This window comes from Calypte anna, chromosome 1, assembly GCF_003957555.1.
Source record: "Calypte anna isolate BGI_N300 chromosome 1, bCalAnn1_v1.p, whole genome shotgun sequence".
In the NCBI taxonomy this organism is placed as follows: Eukaryota; Metazoa; Chordata; class Aves; order Apodiformes; family Trochilidae; genus Calypte; species Calypte anna.
Window position 1 is genome coordinate 144,622,921 of NC_044244.1, and position 20,596 is coordinate 144,643,516.

General features: G+C 40.7%; 1 protein-coding gene across 4 annotated transcripts; it reads right to left on the reverse strand.

Annotated features, from left to right (window-relative positions):
- Positions 1–818: 818 nt before the first annotated feature.
- Positions 819–16,943, reverse strand: BIVM (basic, immunoglobulin-like variable motif containing). 4 transcript variants are annotated; one of them, XM_030466327.1, is made up of 11 exons: positions 16,872–16,943; positions 14,664–15,267; positions 13,099–13,225; positions 12,116–12,211; positions 11,921–12,025; positions 9,973–10,067; positions 8,602–8,734; positions 6,348–6,419; positions 5,401–5,484; positions 3,015–3,111; positions 819–2,325 (listed from the first exon to the last, which is right to left on the reverse strand). In XM_030466327.1, the coding sequence occupies exons 2-11, from the start codon at positions 15,151–15,153 to the stop codon at positions 2,035–2,037; spliced, it is 1,590 nt and encodes a 529-aa protein (XP_030322187.1). In that variant the 5' UTR covers positions 15,154–15,267; positions 16,872–16,943; the 3' UTR covers positions 819–2,034. The 4 variants fall into 4 exon arrangements, with proteins under 4 accessions (XP_030322187.1, XP_030322170.1, XP_030322179.1 ...); XM_030466310.1 differs by lacking the exon at positions 16,872–16,943 and adding an exon at positions 16,761–16,865; XM_030466319.1 differs by lacking the exon at positions 16,872–16,943 and adding an exon at positions 16,160–16,204.
- Between the last annotated feature and the right edge of the window lie 3,653 nt (positions 16,944–20,596).

Here is a 20,596-nt window from a genome sequence, read left to right on the forward strand (position 1 = left end):
GGAGTGGGAGAAGCCGTGGGCAGGAGGTCGCCCCGCCTTTCCCGATGGACACCACGGCTGCGGCCTCCCGTGGCGGAACCCCAGGAGGAGGCGCCGAAGGCGGGCGGGCTCCATGCAGGAGGCCGGTAGCTCCCCGCGGGGTGATCCTGTCCTGACGGGAGAAGAGCGAAGTACCAAATCCCACAGCAACAAAAAAAAAAAATCATATTTTTTTTCCCCTTAAACATGGTCTTCCCTTGCAACCAGTGCTCTCACACCGCTAGAGAAAGCTCCCGGCAGCAATTCCTCAAGGACGTGCATCTGCTGCTCATAAACTTCCACACTCACTGACCAAGCGTCAGTCTCCAAACGCCCGAGCAGCATCGAGTAACTTTAAAAACAGAAGCCCATCAAGATATACCCACTTAAGAACAGCAGCAGGCTACTGCTAAAGAGGCTATTAAGCAAAACTTTCAAAAGACACATAACTGATTTAAGCCAGAAGTACCTCAAAGAACATAGCTCAAGCATTCTGAAGAGATTCAAACTCAGCTTGCAAAAATAGTCTGAAATCTGTTCATCTGGAAAATACATTTTCAAATCCTATGGTTTTTCCTCAGTCATCAGGCTGCAGACTTTGGGGAATTAAGTTAGAAGCTTGGGAAACCATATAAGTTAAAACATAGTGACTGCACAGGCTCATAAGCAAAGAGATCCTACCTCCAGGATTACTTTGCTAAGCAAAGGTTGCAGTTCTGATCCTCAGATTACCTACTTGCCTGAAAACCTTCATGAAACATGGGGTCACCATTCCCAAGATCAATGAAAAGCAAACAACAAAATAGAAAACAAATTTTATTGAGTGAACAAAAGTCTAAAAGTCTCCCATTTTTAGTTAACAAAAGCAACAACCTACAAAACCCCTGCATTCCATGACAAATCTTTTTATGACAAAAATTAACCCTTGCGCAGGTATGAACATTGGTATGCAGAAAGTCACCATTGTTGATATGTGTTTGGGAAAACAAGAGGATACATTTCAAATCAGGAAGGGAAGAAAAAAAGAGACTGCAAATGGACACCTGAAAAAAAGCCTGAATTGTTTGCTGGCCAAGAGGTATATCATCAGGGCTGCCAGCAGTTTTCAGCACTTGCACCCCTTCATACAGAAAAAAAAAAGAGCAGCAGAAAAATGACAAGAGGTTTTCAGACTGAAGAAGGAAAAGAACTGCCAACAGAACACAGTGTTCAGCTAGCTCATTTGGCTAATGGTAAATGCAGCTTTTTAATATTGAATTTCACAAGCTTGTGTTAAGTGAGTCTGTGCTCTCAAGAGGCTCCAGGATAAGAATTCAGCCACTGTGCCCACAAAGCAAAAGCAATTAAGAAGGTTCATCCTCAAACTTTCCCTGCCAGAGGCGATTCCTCTCAGTCTAAAACGGGGCACCCAGCTAAGCAAAAACTGAGATCTGATTGACAAACTATTGTTATCTGACTGCCAGAAGTCCACTGGGAACTGAATGGAGAATGTACATTCACTTTGTAAATCTGACAAGGTTTTCTAATATATGTGATTTTTTTTTCTTTTTCACTGGATATGGGCAGCCATAGTAAAATGGAGTGTTGAAAGGAAGGCAATGTTTACTTTTACCTTTACACCATTTGCAGAATAACCCTTTTTATAAAGTCATATCATAATTTTTCATGCTTTACAATACTAAGTATATTCAGTAAAGTCTGTTTATTACATTGACGAATTTCAATCTGCCTTTCCCCCCCCCCACAAATCGGGACATAGTACAATTATTTCAAAATACGTGATTGATTTTCCTGTCATAGTTACCTTTGATTGCAGAAGTACAATAAAATGTGCTTATCTGTCAATTTATACATCAGATCTCATCCATCACAACCATATCATATTTATTTAATAATTATGAAGCTGTATCTTATACCATAATTTCTATTCATATGTATTCTAGGACTAAAAGATCCCTAATATGTCTTGATTAAAACTAACTTTAATATATCAACTCTTATTATCTAAAGTTAATTTTAATCATTTCCATCATAATCATTGTAACTCTGATATCCACTGTTCCTCCTCTCACGAAGATTAGATTTCTTCCACATAGATTCCTGATGAAAGCCAGCACTGAAAGATCGACCCAGTCGTCCATGTTGCTTCTTAGAGATATTATCTTCACTCTCAGATTTGGAAATTCCTTGTCCTTGTGTCTGGGATTGTTTATCCTGTCTAACATTTCCAAATGGAAAATTCCAAGGACCAAATCTTTGCCAGTTAAGTCTCTGAAAGGCAATGATGCAATGAAGATTTCCTCCAACCTAATAAAAGTAAAAAGGTTCTTTGTTAAATGCAAACAGGATTATTTCTACATACATAGATACTTGAAATTAACATCTTGGTGGGCAAAATAATTCTTTAAAAAACAAAAACCACCAAAAACCTCAACCACAAAGCCATATCCACAAACAAACAACTCAGTTCAATCAATTTTTCTTGTTTTCCAGATTCAATTACTGCCTTTTTTTTTTTCATCTTGTTAAGTTATCCTTTTTATCTTTCATGGGCTAGTATAACTTCTCTGCTGCTAATCTTTTTTAGTCTCCAACCACAGAAATTATCTATTCTGATGCTTTCTATTCTTGCTGACAGTCTTCTACAGGGTCCACACAAGAGATACACACATGCATTCTTTCATGTTTGATCCTACTTGACTTACATGTAGCTAGAAGATCATGCACCAAAAGATCTAATTTTTTGAGTATTTCTACACTTGCTGCAGCTGAATTTTAAGCCAATAGGGTTAAATATTGTGACCAAAGATTTGCAGATATTATGCCTCACCTGCAAGTAAATACAACTCTGGTGAGTAAGTACCCACAATTTGACTTCTGTCTTCAGCAACACTTCACAGCAAATTTCTTCTAGTGACTTTATCTTACACTGCTGAATTATAAGTTTGTCAAAAATCTACCATGAATTTCCTCCCATCTCACTAAGTTTACCTTACCTTCTTTGTTTTTCTATGCTGCAATCCTCTCTCTAGGTGTCGAATATCTAGGTATTCTGGATTTTGGGTGTTCAGGTCAGTGACAATATCTGCCCACCTAGAGAACAAGATTGTTACTACTCAGCTGACATTTATGAAACCTCAGAACCACTAAGACTCACGTACACACACAGACAAATAGAGATCTGTACTATTAAATAGTCTTACCAGTGGTTTAAAGGTAAAAAATGTGTAAAGATATAAAAGCTTCAGTAGTAGAAACATCAAGTTAGATATAAAAGTGTCACTTTTAACCAAAGCTTTCACAGTGATTACTCCTACTCTGAAAACACCAAAAAGAGCAAGAGCACCATGAGTCATTAATTGCATTCTTTACTCTTACCAATTCATAATTTGCACAAAAGAAGCAGCAAAGCAAAGTTTAGGCAAGGAGAAAAATTACCCCTTACTTTATTTAATGCTCTTATCCTACATATTATTTACTCCTTCATTCTATTTAATTCTCATTTGTAATAAACTATCAATTCAGTATCCCCATATTCCAGACCTCTAAGCCTACACAGTCATGCCTTTTCTGCCAGTCTAATTAACTCCTTCTAACACCACCCTCCAAATTCAGAAAACCCCTATTTACCCCAACCTCTGCCCTCCTACCTTAAGCACAGAACTTTCTGCTACCTCTCACTGGAACTGCAGCAGGAAGAAGAATGTCCTCACAATCAAAAATAATATTATAAAGTTTTGCATGCTACTTCAGAAACCTTTTCCTGTGCTATTTGTAGCTCATACACCACAGGACAAAATTCCATCTGTGGGATGTATGTAGTGTTCCGCTTCTTAGCACAGCAAGCACATGCATAATGCTATTGCTACTTTGTTGCACTCTAATCTCATTAGTCCAAAATATCCAGCTAGTTACAGTTACTGACACAGTCACATCACTGAAAAAAAGGAAACAATAATAATTTTTAAAGATATCTGACTGGCTAGGAAACCCTCAGATAAGCACTTTCAAACAATGTTTAAAAATATTAGAGAATAAAGATGTAACAATGCAGAAGTAGTGCGAGTTTCACCTCCCCACACCCCCAGCTCTTTTCCTAATTTATCAAGAAAAATCACTCCCTAAGTCACTCAGAGTGTAGCAGAGAAGCTATTTGTTAAAACTTACACTTTGGCCACAGAACGGGTTTTTTGAAAAATACTGAAATTTTTGAAAAAATTTCCCTTCATTTCAGAAATTAATATTAATCATTATGAACTAGCATGCCAATTAAAGCTGAGAAAACTCTTCTATTAATTTATCATGACAAAAATAACTAATCAATGAAATGTCTACATAGCACCCTCTGTCTCGCTTAGTATGTTTTGTTTAGACACCAACTTTGTATTAGTCAGAACTCATCATAAATGTATTGTTTTAATCCACAGATAAGGTAATAACACAACAGAGTGCAGGCTGCCCCTACATACTTGAGCTACATCATGGTAGCAGCATTATATCCTTTGTACATGCCAGACACAGCCTGTCTATGTCCTCAACTGCAGCATACACTGCTCCAAGAAGGTATGTGCAGCCTGCAAGTCACAACTGGCACAATCATAGGCAGGCAGCTGAGGTGTCTTTTCTGCCTGGCTTATGCAAGCTGTGCCACACTCAAACCAGAAAAACAGGCTTCAGCTTTTAACAACCTCCATGTGTCCTGCCACATGATATAGAATCATAGAACTGGCTGGGTTGGAAGGGACCTCAGAGGTCATCAAATCCTACCCTTGATCCACTACCACTGCAGTTACCAGACCATGGCACTGAGTGCCACATCCAGTCTCTTTTTAAATATCTCCATGGACGGAGAATCCACTACTACCCTGGGCAGCCCATTCCAATGCCTGATCACCCTCTCGTAAAGAAATTCTAATATCCAACCTAAATCTCCCCTGGCACAACTTGAGACCGTGCCCTCTTGTTTTGCTGAGAGTTGCCTGGGAAAAGAGACCAACCCCCACCTGGCTACACCCTCCTTTCAGGGAGTTGTAGAGAGTGATGAGGTCTCCCCTGAGCCTCCTCTTCTCCAGGCTGAACACCCCCAGCTCCCTCAGCCTCTCCTCATAGGGTCTGTGCTCAAGTCCCTTCACCAGCTCCTTTGGACCTGCTCCAGGACCTTGATATCCTTCCTAAACTGAGGGGCCCAGAACTGGACACAGTACTCAAGTACTCAAGCCAGCCTTGAGGTCAAAACATGAAATTTCTCACTAAAGCACTTGTTTCTGTTAGAACTCTAGTACATTAATACATAGGAAACAAAAAGTCATTTGGTGAGCCTAAGCAGATAAACACTAATTTAAAAGAAAACATACTGGTTTACATTCTTACCAAGTAACATACCTTTTACAGTGTATTGTTGGATGCTTTCTGCTGGGTTCTCCAATTAAGATCCAATATTCTACTTCTTGCTGCAAGACACGGCCTCTGTTAAACAGAAGATACAATCCGAGTAAGATTATTGTGCATACTAAAAAGGAAGAGATAAACTAACAGTCTATTGTTCCTTTTAGGATTTTTTAACATTTAAAATTGTTTCCTCACCCTAACTAGAAAACAGCTCCTGAGCTATAGCGTTTGCAATTGTATACAGGGAAATTTTCTGTTTCACAAGGCCCGTAAGCAAGATACAAGCTTTTGCTTATGATTATTTGGGAAAAAGACAGATCTTTATATAAAAATACAGTGTTACTTGGATGAAAGGCAGTCTAGTTTCAGATCCAAAGATAAATTTATACATAACAAGGGAAGTAAGAGTTGTGGAAAGCCACATGAAGGTGGAACAGAAGTCTTCCTCCCTGTCTGTGATATTTAACAGTCATGGAATAGCCCTTTCCACTAGCTTTAAACTATACCCCAGCTGAGAGCTATTACTAACATTTGCAGGGTAACCTGTATGAAAACAACTGTCACCTTCAACTGCTTCATCATAAACATCTAATACCCCATATTAAAAAACAAAATCCTCAACCAGTACTCGTCTGAGTTTCTGAGCAACTTCCAAGAAACCCAAAGCCTGCAGGAAACTTGTCATGAAAAATTTGTGACAGACATCATGGCAAACTGATGAGATACAGAGGAGTTGTTCTGTGACTTCCTGTGTATAATTATCCTGTGAAAAACTACTTCATTTTCAACTGACAAAATCTGAGATTTTTCTGCCTAAGGAATTAGACAGCGTACGGCCTTACTGCTTGCAGTAATTTGCTTGCTTGTAATTCCCTGGAAAATTACAATGTATGCCATCATAGTACAGATGGGAAACCGAGACACAGGGTAGATTGACTTACCTAAAGTCACACTGGAAGTCTGTGGTTGAACTGGGAACTGAACCCAGGTCTCCCGAGTCCAAATCCAGCAACCTAAGATCATACAGGAAGTCTGTGGGTAACCTAAGAACTGTCTCCTAAACTCAGCCTAGCAACCTACCTACCCATATCTTCTGGAATTTAAAACATTTCTTAGCTCGATTTTTAAAGAAAACTTTTCCTGTGTAACTAGATCCAGAACCAGGTAACTAGAACCACTGCAAAATGTATTGACAGTGCTTCAGAGACCTAAACATTTTTTCACAGTAAGGTATTAGAAGACATGAAGAAAACAGGCTATTCTTCTGGTCTGACCTCCAGCCTAAAATACAGCTATAAATGCTCCTTGAACTCATTACTTCATGTTATATTGTTAGAAGAGATCTGTTGTTAGTAAGAAAATCTAATATTGACTTAAAAATAAAATCACTAGTGACTCAGAGTCCATTTCAGCCATAGGTCAAGCACTGAAATTGTGGTTTTATTCCAAAAATATCAGTATATTAAGTTTCATCTCGTCTTTGCGAAGTGCTCCAGCATTCCAAGCATTCTTCAAAAAAGCCAAACATACTGTGATATGTTTTTTATTATTATAATCTTTTGGTGGACTTAAGCAGACTGATGTGCTGAACTGTAGTTGGGGCACATTTCCCATACTCTTCTCACTCACATAGCATATTAGTGAATGCAGTCTTAATGAAAAAATTTCAGCACTGTATACTAACAGCTTTCACTGAGCCTATGATCAGACTCACATTGGGAACAAATTAAATGCAGATGGCTATGCTTTATTGCCTCCAAACAATTACTATTTTGAAGCCTAGAAGTAAAGCTATCATGTTCCACTCCTTAATGCAACTCTACACCTTCAACACAGCCAATTGTGGACTGCTTGGTAAGCAAGCTGCAAGACACACTTTACACCAGTGATCTGCTCTTTTCATTGTTCAGCATTCCTCACTATTGGCATTTGCTAATTTTGGCAAGGATTATCTTCTTCTTCCCAATGACAACACTAATAAATACTGACCAACAATTGAACTTTGAGAAGGTCTAACAGAAACATCCAATACACACTGTGTTTTAAACTACTTTGAGAGAGCAAGACCACTTTAATTTAATAGTTCTGTGAAGGAGGTAAACTACTATTAGCGTATCACACAGCAGCACGTTAAATGCCTTACAAAAGCTAAGATAAATTGCCTCAAGATTTTACAATTAAATTTCTCAAACTTAAAATTTGTGGGTTTAATGGAATACTTTCCCTAAACTCAGCATGAACATCAATGATATTATCCTCTTTTTAAATCTATATTTAATTGAAACCTCTATCAACTATCCCATTACTTTATCTTCGGTAATGCCACTCTTACATATTTGAAATTAACCAGGTAATTGTGGTTTTATTCCAAAAATATTGGTATATTAAGTTTCTCCTCGTGTTTGAGAAGTGCTCCAGCATTCCAAGCATTCTTCAAAAAAGCCAAACATACTGTGACAATCAAGAGATCTCTTCTTGTTTCTCTCCTCCTTCCAATTCTTGTTAATAAATTATTCAGACCTTTACTTTTCTAAGTAGTTGCAGTTCATTGTCATTATTAGTCAACTCTGCAACAGAAGTGCACAGCCACCATTCTGCAGCACCTACAACATCCCCTGTTCTCACCACACAAAAACATGATCTTCTCATGTTCACTTCATAATGGATTAATATCATTGTAGGCTTTTTGCTTCTAGTTTATAAAGAAAAATCTTAACACACACACACTTACTGCTTTTGTTTCCATTCAAGGTCTCTAGGAACAGACTCTCCCCTAAATTAGCTGACTCTTCTCCCCCCAAAAAAAAACCACTTGCCTTTTTTAGCCCATATGGTTTTATTTTTCAGGATAGCTGCCTTCACTTTTCTTCAAGTAAATAACTATCCTTTCTATCAAAATAAATATCTTTAAACTAAAGATATTTAATATAATATCTAGAATACATAAAATATCTTTAAACAATTTCTTAGTACCATTCATAGTTTTCTGTTTAAGTTCTTTCCACCTAGCATACTTAGTTTTGTCTAATTTTAGATCAGCCCATTCAAATCTTACAGTAGTGTTTCACTAGTTCAGAGAAATGCTTTTATAACATACACTGAAAAGTAATTTATGGAGAAAAACCCAATCAACTTGCAGTGATTTTTTTTCTGCACATTTCCTCCACTAAAATAAGCATAAATACAGCATCTTACCTATAAGCTTTACTAGCTTTTACTGGGGTTGCTTCAAATCCAATTGGGCAAAAATAATGGTTTTGGCAATGATAGATGTAGGCCATTGATTCATCTTTCAGTCCACGTGTTAGCTTTGCAAGGGCCCCTGCAGCTACAAAGAAAGATCAGGTTACAGTCCAGAGTGCTTTGGATCCTGCATAACATCCTCAGAGGAAAAAAAAACAACAACTTACTTGATAACATAAAATAGCTACACTGCTTTTTAAATTAGAGGACATGACCTGACAGATATTCACAGAACACACAGTTTTGATTTCAAACTTCTTAGTATTTAATTTCCTGCCTGGTAGAAAAAAGCTGCCACACAGTCCATCCTAGGGAAATGCCACATCAAGATACACATTGTATTAACATCAAAGTCATATTAAAAAGCACTTGTTCTGCAAAAATCAAAACAACCAAAAGTATCTCTTAACCTAGGAAATACACACTGCAACACAATGCAGTTCCAGTGCCCCAAGTCAGATGTAGTGTATCAATGATACTACTAAAAGCCCTGAAAGCTTTCAATTGTTTTGGTATCATGAGCTTCTTGGAGCTTTTGAGTCTCAGGAACAACTCCCACATTTGGGCATACAATATTTTTGTGAAGTGATTGCAGTGCTCAGTTTCAGGAAAAGACTAGAAAGGGCACTGAAACATGAAAGAATTCTTAAATGGGATACCAAGAACAAAAAAAGTTATTTTCAGTTTAATAATCACCCTTCTAACTTTTTAGCATGGTTTGTTCCTTTTAAATAACCCCAGACTATACCAAAGACTAATGAACTCTGTATGAAAGTATCATTTTTCTCTAAGTAGCACACTTAGAAGTTGATATAAAAATGCAGCCTCATGAGCTAATTCAGAAAAATTATCTTATAGAGAAAGATGTTAGCTGAAATCAGGCAAAATGGACAAGTACACTAATTCTAAAACTGCATTTTTATAAGTATAAAACCTTTATTAAAGTTATTAATACTTCTGTGCTGTACAATCTAATTTTTTTATACATCACAGATTTCCAAAATACTGAAATAAAAATGTGCTGCTACCCCAGTGTACAACAGGACACCAACACAGAACTAGTCCTGCAGTGCCCTTAAAATTCCAGTTCTGTAACAGCAGAATATACAGCACAGAATATATTTTATCATGACAGAAGTACAACTGAAAGTCTGACCAAAACAATAGAAATAGTAAAACCAGAACAATCAGGCAAGTTGGAGTTACTTGATAACTTATCTCAAACTGGAAGTTCTTACAGAATTTGTGCTGTCAAACACTACACATTTTAGAATTTTTCAGTTTATATACTGTAAGGTGCACACTTTAGGATAAGCTACGTACCAGTTTCTCCAGCTGTCTTGTTCTTCCCATGAGGTTTATACAGAACATACGAGCATCCCTTGATATGGAAGTGATCATTTATTTGCCTAAACCACCTGAAACAATAAGCTTTAAGATTGTAGTAACTCCAGGAGTTATTAAATGCAATTGTCTTTCCTCCCACTTTTGCTCTGCTTGGCAGTTCAGAAAAAAGTCTTGGTGTGCTACTAAGTTCCTATCACAATAGTATACAGATTGTAGATGACCCTGATACCCTAATACAAACAAAATTTAAATACTAGAGAGATATTCAAAGCCTTTTCCTTCATTTTACTTTTCCAGACCTGACTTACAGCCATAAAAAACAAAGGGCTGGATTTAAATGTTAGTCCTTTTGTGCTCTATCACCCCTAAGTTCCAGCTGTTCAGCCTTTAGAGAGATACTCCAATTCTGAGGTGCCCAGCTTCAACCTTTATTTGTAAGCTATACAAAGGTAATCTTCTAAGACACCAGAAGGCAGGACCCTTAAAATGAGACTTTCTATGTATTGTGTTGGGCTTCTGTCAGGTAAGTTCCACAATGCTCAAGCCCCACAGAAGTCCCACACTGCAACTCACAGCAGCACCAAGTGAAGACAGGTCTGTAAAGAATTTTTTTGCCTCAGATACTCACTTTTCCACATTAGGTTATTTAAATTCACATCTCTGAGGATAACACTTCCATTATAAAGCTACACTGGGTGATAGGGCTGTCTCTCAACCCTCCTGTTTTCCAGTTTGCTGAGTACTTAATAATTAATTTAACCAGAAAAAACACCAAACCAATGATAAGGGCAACATTTCTACATCACACTGGGCACCCATGGGGGAAAACAGAAGAATTATAATTTTAATTTTCATCTGTACAGACTTTTGATATAAAGTGACAGAACATTTTATTTGCTTGGCCTAGAGGGGTTGCTTGTACCCTGACATAATCCTAAAGAGATACACAATCTGAATCAGTCTCTCAAGGCAGAGAAGGAAGTTTTCATGACACTCACCACAGATCTAGCCATGGTATGCTAACATTAAAGAACAGACTGCTGCCCTGTTTTCAAATCCAGCTACCACACTGTGTGCCAGACACTATATATTGCCTTCAAACACTAACTAGATCAAATGCAACCCATGAAACAGGCAAGAACACTGCAAAATCTTTAAATTTCACAAAAGGGTAACACATAAGCCCTGCCAGATGTTCAACACTCATATGCTCCTGGCCCTGTTTAATTCTCAAATTCTTTGTCAAAACAACCCAAACCAAAGCAAACAAAAAACAAACAAACAAAAAAAAAGCCAAAAAACCCCACAACCACAAACAAACAAACAAGAAACAAACGCAAAGACTTTAGACTCAACTCTTTAAGATCATGGAACAGCAAAGCAGAAGTGAAACAGAATTTGAAAGTTCAAGTTTTCTTTGAGTCCAGACCTGCCTTTTCCAATTTTTCCCCTTCCTCCTCCTGAATAGCTCCATTTCAGCAAAAATGGAGCACTATCTCATTTTCAATTCTTAAACTATTTTTTACAAAAAGCTACTAGTGTATCAGTTGCCTTCTCAATCAGTTTCAGTGACATTAAGAAGCACTTAATGTGCATGTCAAAAAATGGATAATTAGGGTAAAGTAACAATTTCCAAACAAGGAGACTGAACTCATTAAAGTATTATGCAACCATTAAACAAACTGAGCCAAAATCTAGTAGAAGTTCACGTTCACCTGACCTGTGCAGCAATACCATACTATACCAAATGGGATACTCAGCTATGCTTCATTATTCTGAAACTTATGAGGACTACCTTGTGTCAGCCACTTCTATTTTTTTAAATAAACAAACTACTACTGTATTTTTAAAGGTTCTGTCTCTGAATTTCAAGTTATTTTTTCATACATTAACCATTTAGCTGCATCAAAAGAACCAAACATACCTCATTAAAGTTGTATTTCCAGTGAAGGGACCAAACCTAATCTCCTCAAAAGGGGGCTGAAAGCCCAATATATGCAAAGCTTCTTCTTGAGTAATAGGTGGTAAACTGAGAGAAAAAAAAAAAGTAACATTCAGCAAAGTAATTAGTAACATATTTTAGACTCTCTAGTGCCAAAGTAGTCTACATGTGATTTACCTCCCAGCTCCCAGTGTACTATACAAGAAATTCCAACAAGACACTAAGGATGAAATTCCACAGGACGTCTTGTATTGAGGTCGGCTAACACAATACCTAAAACAAACAAAAACTCATTAGTTAGCTTTCCTGATTTAATTACAAGAGCAATCTGAAGTAATTCTCTGTGTGCCAAGCCACTGAGGTCCCATACTACATTAACTGGTTTTATGTCACTTGTATATAAAATAATAAGATGCATTCTTAAAAAAAAAACAAAACAAAAACAACAAAAAAACCAAACCAACAAAAAAACCCCACAATACTTTAAGTCTGTCAGATACTACTACTCTACTTCACACAAATCAAATTTATTACAGCCCATGGGAGCTCTGTACAAATTATCCTGTAGAGAAAAATGGTGCCATACTAATACAATGTACAGTTAGATCCAGCCTCTTCTAACATGTGAACTTGTAGTAAGCTTCATTTATACCAATTTGCTTCATTCCAGATGACAGAAGGCAGGTTTCCTTAGCTAACTCTTAACTTTCTGATGCCAGAGAACCAGGCAGATTCATTAAACTAAGTTAATTTAGTGAACTATATTCATGTGATATACATTGTAGCTGTATGGAACTGACAGATTCTAATCAAGTATGTCCTCATCAAAGGAAAAATCAGAAAGAAGACACAGAAGTACTGTGTTTAAGGTTACTTTTTACCTGACCATGCTAATAAACTTGCATTTTTTTCAGAAATGAATCTCCACATAATTTTTTTCCTTTAGAAGGGTGAATGTTTTGAATTTTGACAGTGGGGAGGGAAGCAAGCTCTCTTTCTTGCAGGAAGTCTGAGATTTAGTTTATGTATGCTTAAAATATCCCCATTTCTAATTTTAAAAGGTATGAATATATTATTAAGAAGTCTGAAATCAGAAAACCTGCAACAGTGTTTACCAACAAACTGTATGGGGATAATCAAACAAAATTCATAACTACTACCATCTCCGGAGGTCCAACACTTTCCTCTCCTTCACGTCTTCAAGAGCAGAACGCTGAGGACACTCCCTGTATTGTTTGCTTTTTTTCTCTAGGGATTTTTTCTTTGTTGTTTGTTTCTTCATGTTTCCTGCAAAACAGAATTCAGAAATAAATTAAAGTCTAGTTTGCATTTTCTATCTTTTTAAAAGTATTCTCAGTTAACAGCACACACCTCAAGTAGAGACTCTGGTCATGTCACTAAGTACAAACTGAGACTTAACGATTAATTGAAGGAAAAAGCTGAAACACAGAGTCAAGATTGGCAACAGGTTTGTAAAGCCATTAGCTCCATGAACAACTCTGTGTTTTTCTGAGTAGAATTAATGATGACCTGCCCAACTGTTTACAGAGAGCTGTAAATCTGATTATTCTAATGGGCTAAGTCTGTCATCCCAGAAATAGACTCTCAGACCAACATGATCTTCCCATCTCCTAACATTAAATGCAGAGACAAATAAAACTAAACTCCTACTTTCCACAGCCAAGCCCCATAACTAGCTACACTTTCTGATGACAACTTACATGCAAATTCAGTGAGAATAATACACTCTCAAGGTCTTTTCCTTTTTTCAAGTCACTGAGACGGTGGAAAATTAAAGAAGTTGGATCTCGTGCTAGTACAGGAATACTTCTTTCCTATTTTGAAGCCAAATGAACCCAATTGAAATATATAACATTTATTGTAGCAAAATTTACTACCCTGTAAGGTATTATTATTTATTTTGAAAGACATTACATGTACACATGAAAGGGCACTGACAATATCCTAACTGAATTTAAGTTTTGCTAAACCAGTTTCACATCAATAGACAAAACAGGAACTCGACTAGCTTGCCAATCCATTAAGAAAAAAATCTACAGCCAGCTTTAGATAAACAGAAGGATTACAGGACAAAGAAAACCAAGTGTGTGTGCAAGAGCTTGATTCACAGTTGCAGTCTGTGACTAAGCAGAGAAAGAACGTAGGAGGTAGAGAAGCAGCCAGTTTTAAAGACTCCCTAACTGTACAAATACAGAAAATCAAAATAAACACAACTCTGTTACAGAAACCAACTGCTTTCCTAGGCAACTGTAATAACTCAGTTTACTTCATGTCATAAATGAACCACATCTTTAACTTCAAAATACATCTCTGAAGTACCCTCAAAGATCTCTGCAACAAACCTCATATTTAACAGGTGAAAGCAATCACTGCACAACGTATTAGGTCCTACTCAATGAAAGAAAAAACACCCCAAGGAAAAAAACAAACCCAAAACAGAAGCCACACCAATCAATACTCAAAGAAATATCACACACAGTTAAGCAGAAGCCAGCTTTGTCTTATAGCCACTTCTCCAGGCATTTACACCTGACTTCCACTCTTCCTATCTCATTCTCTCTTGATGAGCAGGTTGTTTGAAATGACATACAAGCTCTTCTATAGCACTTCCTAAAGAGACACCCATGCTGACCAGCCCCCTCCACAAACAACTGGTAAACATGAAGCCTTTTCCTATCAAAATATCCTATCTTCACCACCTCACCTGCTTTGTTCTTCAGATTTGTGGTCATGCTGTTAAACTCAGATTTGTCGATTTCCCACGCCAGTGGGAGCTTTCCAAGATTGCCAGGCAAGCTTTCCAAGTTAGCATCTTCACTGTAGATTATCTCTGGAGCACCAGTTTGAATGCCAAGTAAGCTAGGTGAGTTATTCCCAACATTTAAGGCAGCACTGCCTGACAGACAGGCACTAACTGAAGCACTTGGGCTTTTACAAATAGATGTAACTCTGTTTAAAAAAGCATAGTCTGAGCAGATGGTATAAAATTTCTCCCGTGTATGAGTCACAGGACATCCCCATGGGTAATGCCCATCTTCCCTAGACACCAAGGACACAGTGGAGGCGTCCGACATGCAACATGGTTTCACCGGATCACGAAGAGAAGCTTCTGGGGATTCTTTCCCAGGTTTATTTTCAATATTTCTATTATTTCCAGAACCATTCTCCTTTTCATCTTCTGCAACGTTAGGCATTGAATGATACTGAGAGGGTAGGGTACAGAGAAGAATATTTTCTGCTTTATGTTTTAATTACAATAGAGTTTGCATCATTGCCTCCATTGCCTCTGCAAGCTACTGACGAGGTACCTGAAAGAAAACAAGAAGTTAATACAAGTGTTTCATCAACATAAGGCATGCAAAGCTTATTTATGAAATCACATTCAACAAAAGCTGAAATACCCTTCAAGATACACCACAACATCCACTGTTTCTTTGCCTAGTCACCTCTAGAATTCCCAAACCAGCACCTTTTATTATTTTGTAAGGTGCGAACAGCCTACACCAGTGATAGCATGATGAAGACGTAATGAGTAATTCACTAGTAGACTAGTACAGGAGTTAAAAAGCAAACACACACCTCCCTACATTTACAGTTTGGTAATCACTCATTCCTTCATAGCCAGAATACCTTGCACATGTGAAGCACAAATAATTTATGCAAACTAATAAATCCGAGACAGAATTCTAAGGTCACTTAATTCTGAAGAACCTGTATACTTTTGCTGCAAGTTACGATTACCTCTGCTGATTTTAAATTAATGGTACCCTCAGCCACTAATTTCTTTGCATGGCTTCCCTTTTATTTTTATGCACCTCCTATTCTTCAAGATGTGAGAAAGAAGCACGTCAGATTTTTTTATAATAGTAGTTAAGAATTCCCCCCAAAAAACCCACCAGATTTAGAAGGCTGGCTCGCTAGTGGTGATCTTTTTCAATAAGCAAATTAACAGCATGTGTTATCTGTCATCTCAGCAGTTTGCACGTCTGCGCTGGGAAGACACAGGCTGCAGATGGGAAACCTGGCACCAAGGAGGCAAGAGTTTCACTACAGAGCAGGCTCCTCGGACACTGACTTCTGGCCGCTGAACCGAACCAACACTGCACAAGCTTTCCTCTGCCAGAACTGAGTCTTGACACCAAATGTAAGAAAGTCTCTCCTTCCAAGCTTCCAAGGAAATACTAAAACACATGCACCTACTCATGCCTTCTCCCTGGAAGTGTCCAAGACCGGGTCGGAGGGGCCTGAAGCAACCCGGTCTTGGGGAAAATGTCCCTGCTCGTGGCAGGAGGCTTGGAACTCGATGGTCTTTAAGGTCCCTTCCAAGCCAAACCATTCTACGATACTCAGCAGCTGCCTACGGCCAATGCAGCCCAGCGGCGCCCAAGCCCCGGGTCCCTCCGGTCCCGCCAGGACTCACCCCCCCCCCCCGGACCACCCGCACCGCTGCACCCCGGAGTGGGGATACAGCCTGACCCAGCACCGGGGAAAGGAGGGGCGGGGGGCCCGAGGCGCCGCCAATCGGGACCTCGGCGCGGTTCTGCAGCCCCGCCTTTCCCCCACCCCCACCCCGCGTTGCCGCCGGTCGGTTCCAGAGGGAATAGCCCCGGGCTGGGGGAAGGGGCAGCGGCTCGGCAGCGGGGCTGCCCGGGGCCGGTCGGGAGGGTGGGCCCGCTCCCTTACACGGCGCTCTGCGAGGGGGGGGGAGCGCCTGGCGGCGCGGCTGCGGTGGGCGAGATGGGAAGGGCGGCTTGCCGGGCGACGCGGCCCGTTCTCCCCCCGGCTCTCCCGGCCCCGTTACCTCCGTGGTGCCCGCCTGCGTCGCCTCCCCCGTCCACGGCGGAGCGGGGACGCCAGCGCGCCGGAAACAGACACGCTGCGTGGGGGGGAGGGGGCCGCGCCGCAGGCTCACCTGCGCCCCCACCGCCCCCCGCCGCCTCAGCGCCGCCGCCGGACGGCACCAACTCCCGCAGCCAGCCGGGGAGAGGAGTGGGGAGGCCCGGCCGTGGCGTTGGCCGCGCTCCTCCTGCCGGCATTCACGGTGACTCAGAGGATCCGCCTGCGCCTCTGACGGCGCCGAGGCGGAGTCGCCGTCCAGCCAGGAGAGGCTGTGTGTGCCCTCCCGTCCGCCCCCCCAACACCTCCCCCGTCTAAGCCCTGGTGGTCTCGCCCCCTGCTGCCCCCCGGCCGGCGGAGGGAGGAGCAGCTCCGGGCATGGCGGTGAAGGCAGGAGGTCCTCGCTGCAGGGGCGTGTGAGGCCACGCATTAAGAGCATTGCATTAAGAGCTAGGAGGCTGTGAAGGGATCCAGCACAAGTGCTGTGAGGAAAAGGCTGAGGGAGCTGGGGGTGTTCAGTCTGGAGAAGAGGAAGCTCAGGGGAGACCTCATCACTCTCTACAACTCCCTGAAAGGAGGGTGTAGCCAGGGGGGGGTTGGTTTCTTCTCCCAGGCACCTCCCAGTAAGACAAGAGGGCATGGACTTAAGCTCTGCCAGGAGAGGTTTAGGTTGGATTTTAGGAAAAAATTATTTACAGACAGGGTGATCAGGCTTCGGAGTGGGCTGCCCAGGCAGGTGGTGGAATCTCCATCCCTGGACGTTTTCAGAAAGAGAGTGGATGTGGCACTCAGTGCCATGGTCTGGGAACCACGGCGGTAGTGGGTCAAGGATTGGACTTGGTCTCAGAAGCCCTTTCTAACCCGGCTGATTCTGTGATTCCGTGATCCCGACTGTCAGCCATGCTCCTCCCCGGCCCGGCCGAGTCAGGGCAGAGCCCTCACCTGCCCGCCGGGGTGAGGCCCCGGGTGCTGCACAGGGTTCCGGTACCTGGAAGGTGTAGACGGGAGAGCAGTGGAGATGCTGCCGGGCGGAGGAGAGCCGGGAGACATCTGGCTGTACCCGCAGGGTCTGTGTCCGCTCGGGGCAGGGAGCTCCAAGCCCGTGTGCGATAGTGAAGCTGCGGGGCTGCAGAAAATCCTGACCCAAGTTACCCATGGCGTTGTGCCATGGCTCCGGAACAGCCGAACGCCGAGCCTGTCACCTCACTCTGTCATCACTGCATCCCCTGCGGTGCCTGCTGCGGGCAGGTGGCCAGGCCAGAGGCTGTGCCGGGGGCCTCAGATGAAAGAAGGGTAAGCTGGGTTCGGCTCACGGCAAGTCTTAGCCCTGCTTTGATACAGCGCTTCTGACACGGCTACATCTTCCACTTCAGGGTGGGGAAGGGGTAGGACCATAAACTGAGCGCTGGGTTCCTCCTGAGGAAAAAGGGACAGGTTTCCGGACCTTTGCTTTGCACTGGGTTTCTTTTTTTCCTCCTGCTCGTAGTAGGAACACGTGTAACAAAAATGTTTCTGGAAATAAAACATTTAGGCTGGACTTGATCATCTCAAAGGTCTTTTCCAGCCTCAGCAATTCTGTGATTCTGTGAAATGGTATAATGGAGCAAAAGATTATGTCAGGTTACAGTGTCTGGAATTGCTGACAGTGTTTTCTGTCTCATTTCCACTGCAGTCAGAGTATTTTCAGCATGAGCAAACACAGTGACGCTTGAGATGTCACTGGAGCATTTATGTTGCTGCCACAATTATTAAGAACTTAGTTATTTTGAAATATTTGGATTTGTAATATTTAATTATAGCTTTTATAACAAAGTAGACATAAAATTTAGAATGAAAACCAAAATAGAATGATAAAAAGTTAGATGGTGTCCTGTTGACAGAGGATTCAAAGCTAGCAGTTCCAGCATGCTTTCAGCCTACAAGAGCCCCTGCTCCCAGCAATAGTTTCTGTGAGAAGTGCTGGAAATAACAGAAGAATTTGATAGTTTTCAGTGGTTAGGTAGAGCAAAGGTGCAAAAGTCCTCCAGCATTTGTGGGCACAGCCAAGTTTGCCATCTTCTGGATGGCAGACAGGATCTAGATCATCCCATGGCAACATGTCTTGTAATGCGAAGTGTCCTTATGCCTTTGCCATCTGGAAGCCTGGTGAGCCTTTGCTGGCCAGCAGCCTTTAAAATAATTAAACATTTCTGCCTCCAAAGCACATTTACCTCCTCTTAGCCAAATTATAGGCATTAGGATAGCAGCAATATTGGCTTTGCCAGTCAGGACTAAAATTAAGATGCAGGATTTGTTTTAAAACTTGAATGCTGACAAGTAGTGCCAGATCTCTACACAAATTCCCTGAGCTGCACTTGCATAGGGGAAGAAAAGCCAGAGGAGAGAATGGCAGGAGTCACCAGAATTGTGTCACCTTTATGTCATCACTGGTACGCTTTTTTTTTTTTTTTTTTTTTTTTTTTTTTAAGATGCTGATACCACCCTGCTAGGAAAAGGAAGGGTGTTCTGTGACTTTTACAGCTATGAATTTTCTTTTTAAATTAAAACATCTTTAAAATTCCCTTCCACTAAAAGAGACTGGCTTGTCTCATACAGCAAAACATAAGCTGAGGAGGAGTGCAATTTCAGTCTGTAATATACATCGAGAGAGTCAAGATGGGGAAGGGAGAGGAGCTGAAGGGTCAGTTAGAAAATAGGGCCTGCATGAATTTTTAAAATGGGAAATTGTGAGCCTTGAATGGTCCTGAAAAATCATGTCAACAGGGACATCAGGGGTCAAAACTAATGTCTGTGTAAGTTGGAGCTTGATAAATTTTAAGGCATTTTGTTGACAGAAGAAATGAAGGCACAGACCCCAATTGCTGTGCCCAGTCAGAATCAGTTTATTGTGTGGTTTGTTACACTTATATAATATCCTGGTATCTATTGACTGATCTACAATTTGCACCTCAAAGTGCTCTTTCTATTAACATAAAACCTTATCTACCCATTCCTACCGGAGGCACCTGGTACCAGGACATAACATCGTCCAGATGGCAAATTCCTTAAGTTATTTACAGCTCTTTGTTCTTCTTCAGGGTCAGTGAGTGCCAGGGAATCTGCAGCACTCCTCTATCCCACGCAGACCTGCTCCTCCCTCTGCTGTTCTCCTACATTTTGTAATGATGTTGCTGGTTGGAAAAAATATACATTAACTGAGCCAAGTGGTCCTTTTTCAGCTTGCCATTTTTTCCAAGCAAGTGATTTTTCTTGTGTGCTTTTCTATAAATACATTTGAAATGTGTATCATCATCTCCTTGATGATGAGGTTCAATGTCCCATATTGTTTGCCTTAACAAGAGAAAAGCAATAAAGAGCAAAATTGAAACTATCTTTTGGGATTGAAGTTCTCCCATGAAAAACCCTGAGGTTCCCATACCTAAGTAACAAAGAAAATAATTTGTGGGTATGTGTGTACATACATACTTGGGAATCATGTCAGCACTTCACACTTATTTCTGTATTTGTTCTTCTGTTTAAAAGAAATTGGACTGCTTTTTAGAGCCCAATGACCAGTTTCAAGTTTTCAAGATTTTATGTATATATGTGAAATCATTCAGAAAAATGGAACATTTATTGCCAGAATTTTATTTTTTTTAAAAAAAAAAGCTCTGTTTGGAAAGTCACAACTGCATCATTGTCATTTGTCTAACTTGAACCTCCTTGGGCTTGCTTGCTTCTTGATAATAGAAATTGGAGATTTGTGGGAGAATGCTGAAATATGCGGATGCTTGGTGTCTCTTAGGAATATAATCAGTATAT

Bases quoted from the DNA above. Each gene is read 5' to 3' on its own strand.
- BIVM (XM_030466327.1), bottom strand. From the start codon at position 15,153: ATGCCTAACGTTGCAGAAGATGAAAAGGAGAATGGTTCTGGAAATAAT. The intron at 10,068-11,920 runs GTATGTTTGGTT...TTATTGTTTCAG, and splicing joins GGAAATACAACTTTAATGAG to GTGGTTTAGGCAAATAAATG. The intron at 3,112-5,400 runs GTATGTTACTTG...CTTGTTCTCTAG, and splicing joins CCAACAATACACTGTAAAAG to GTGGGCAGATATTGTCACTG.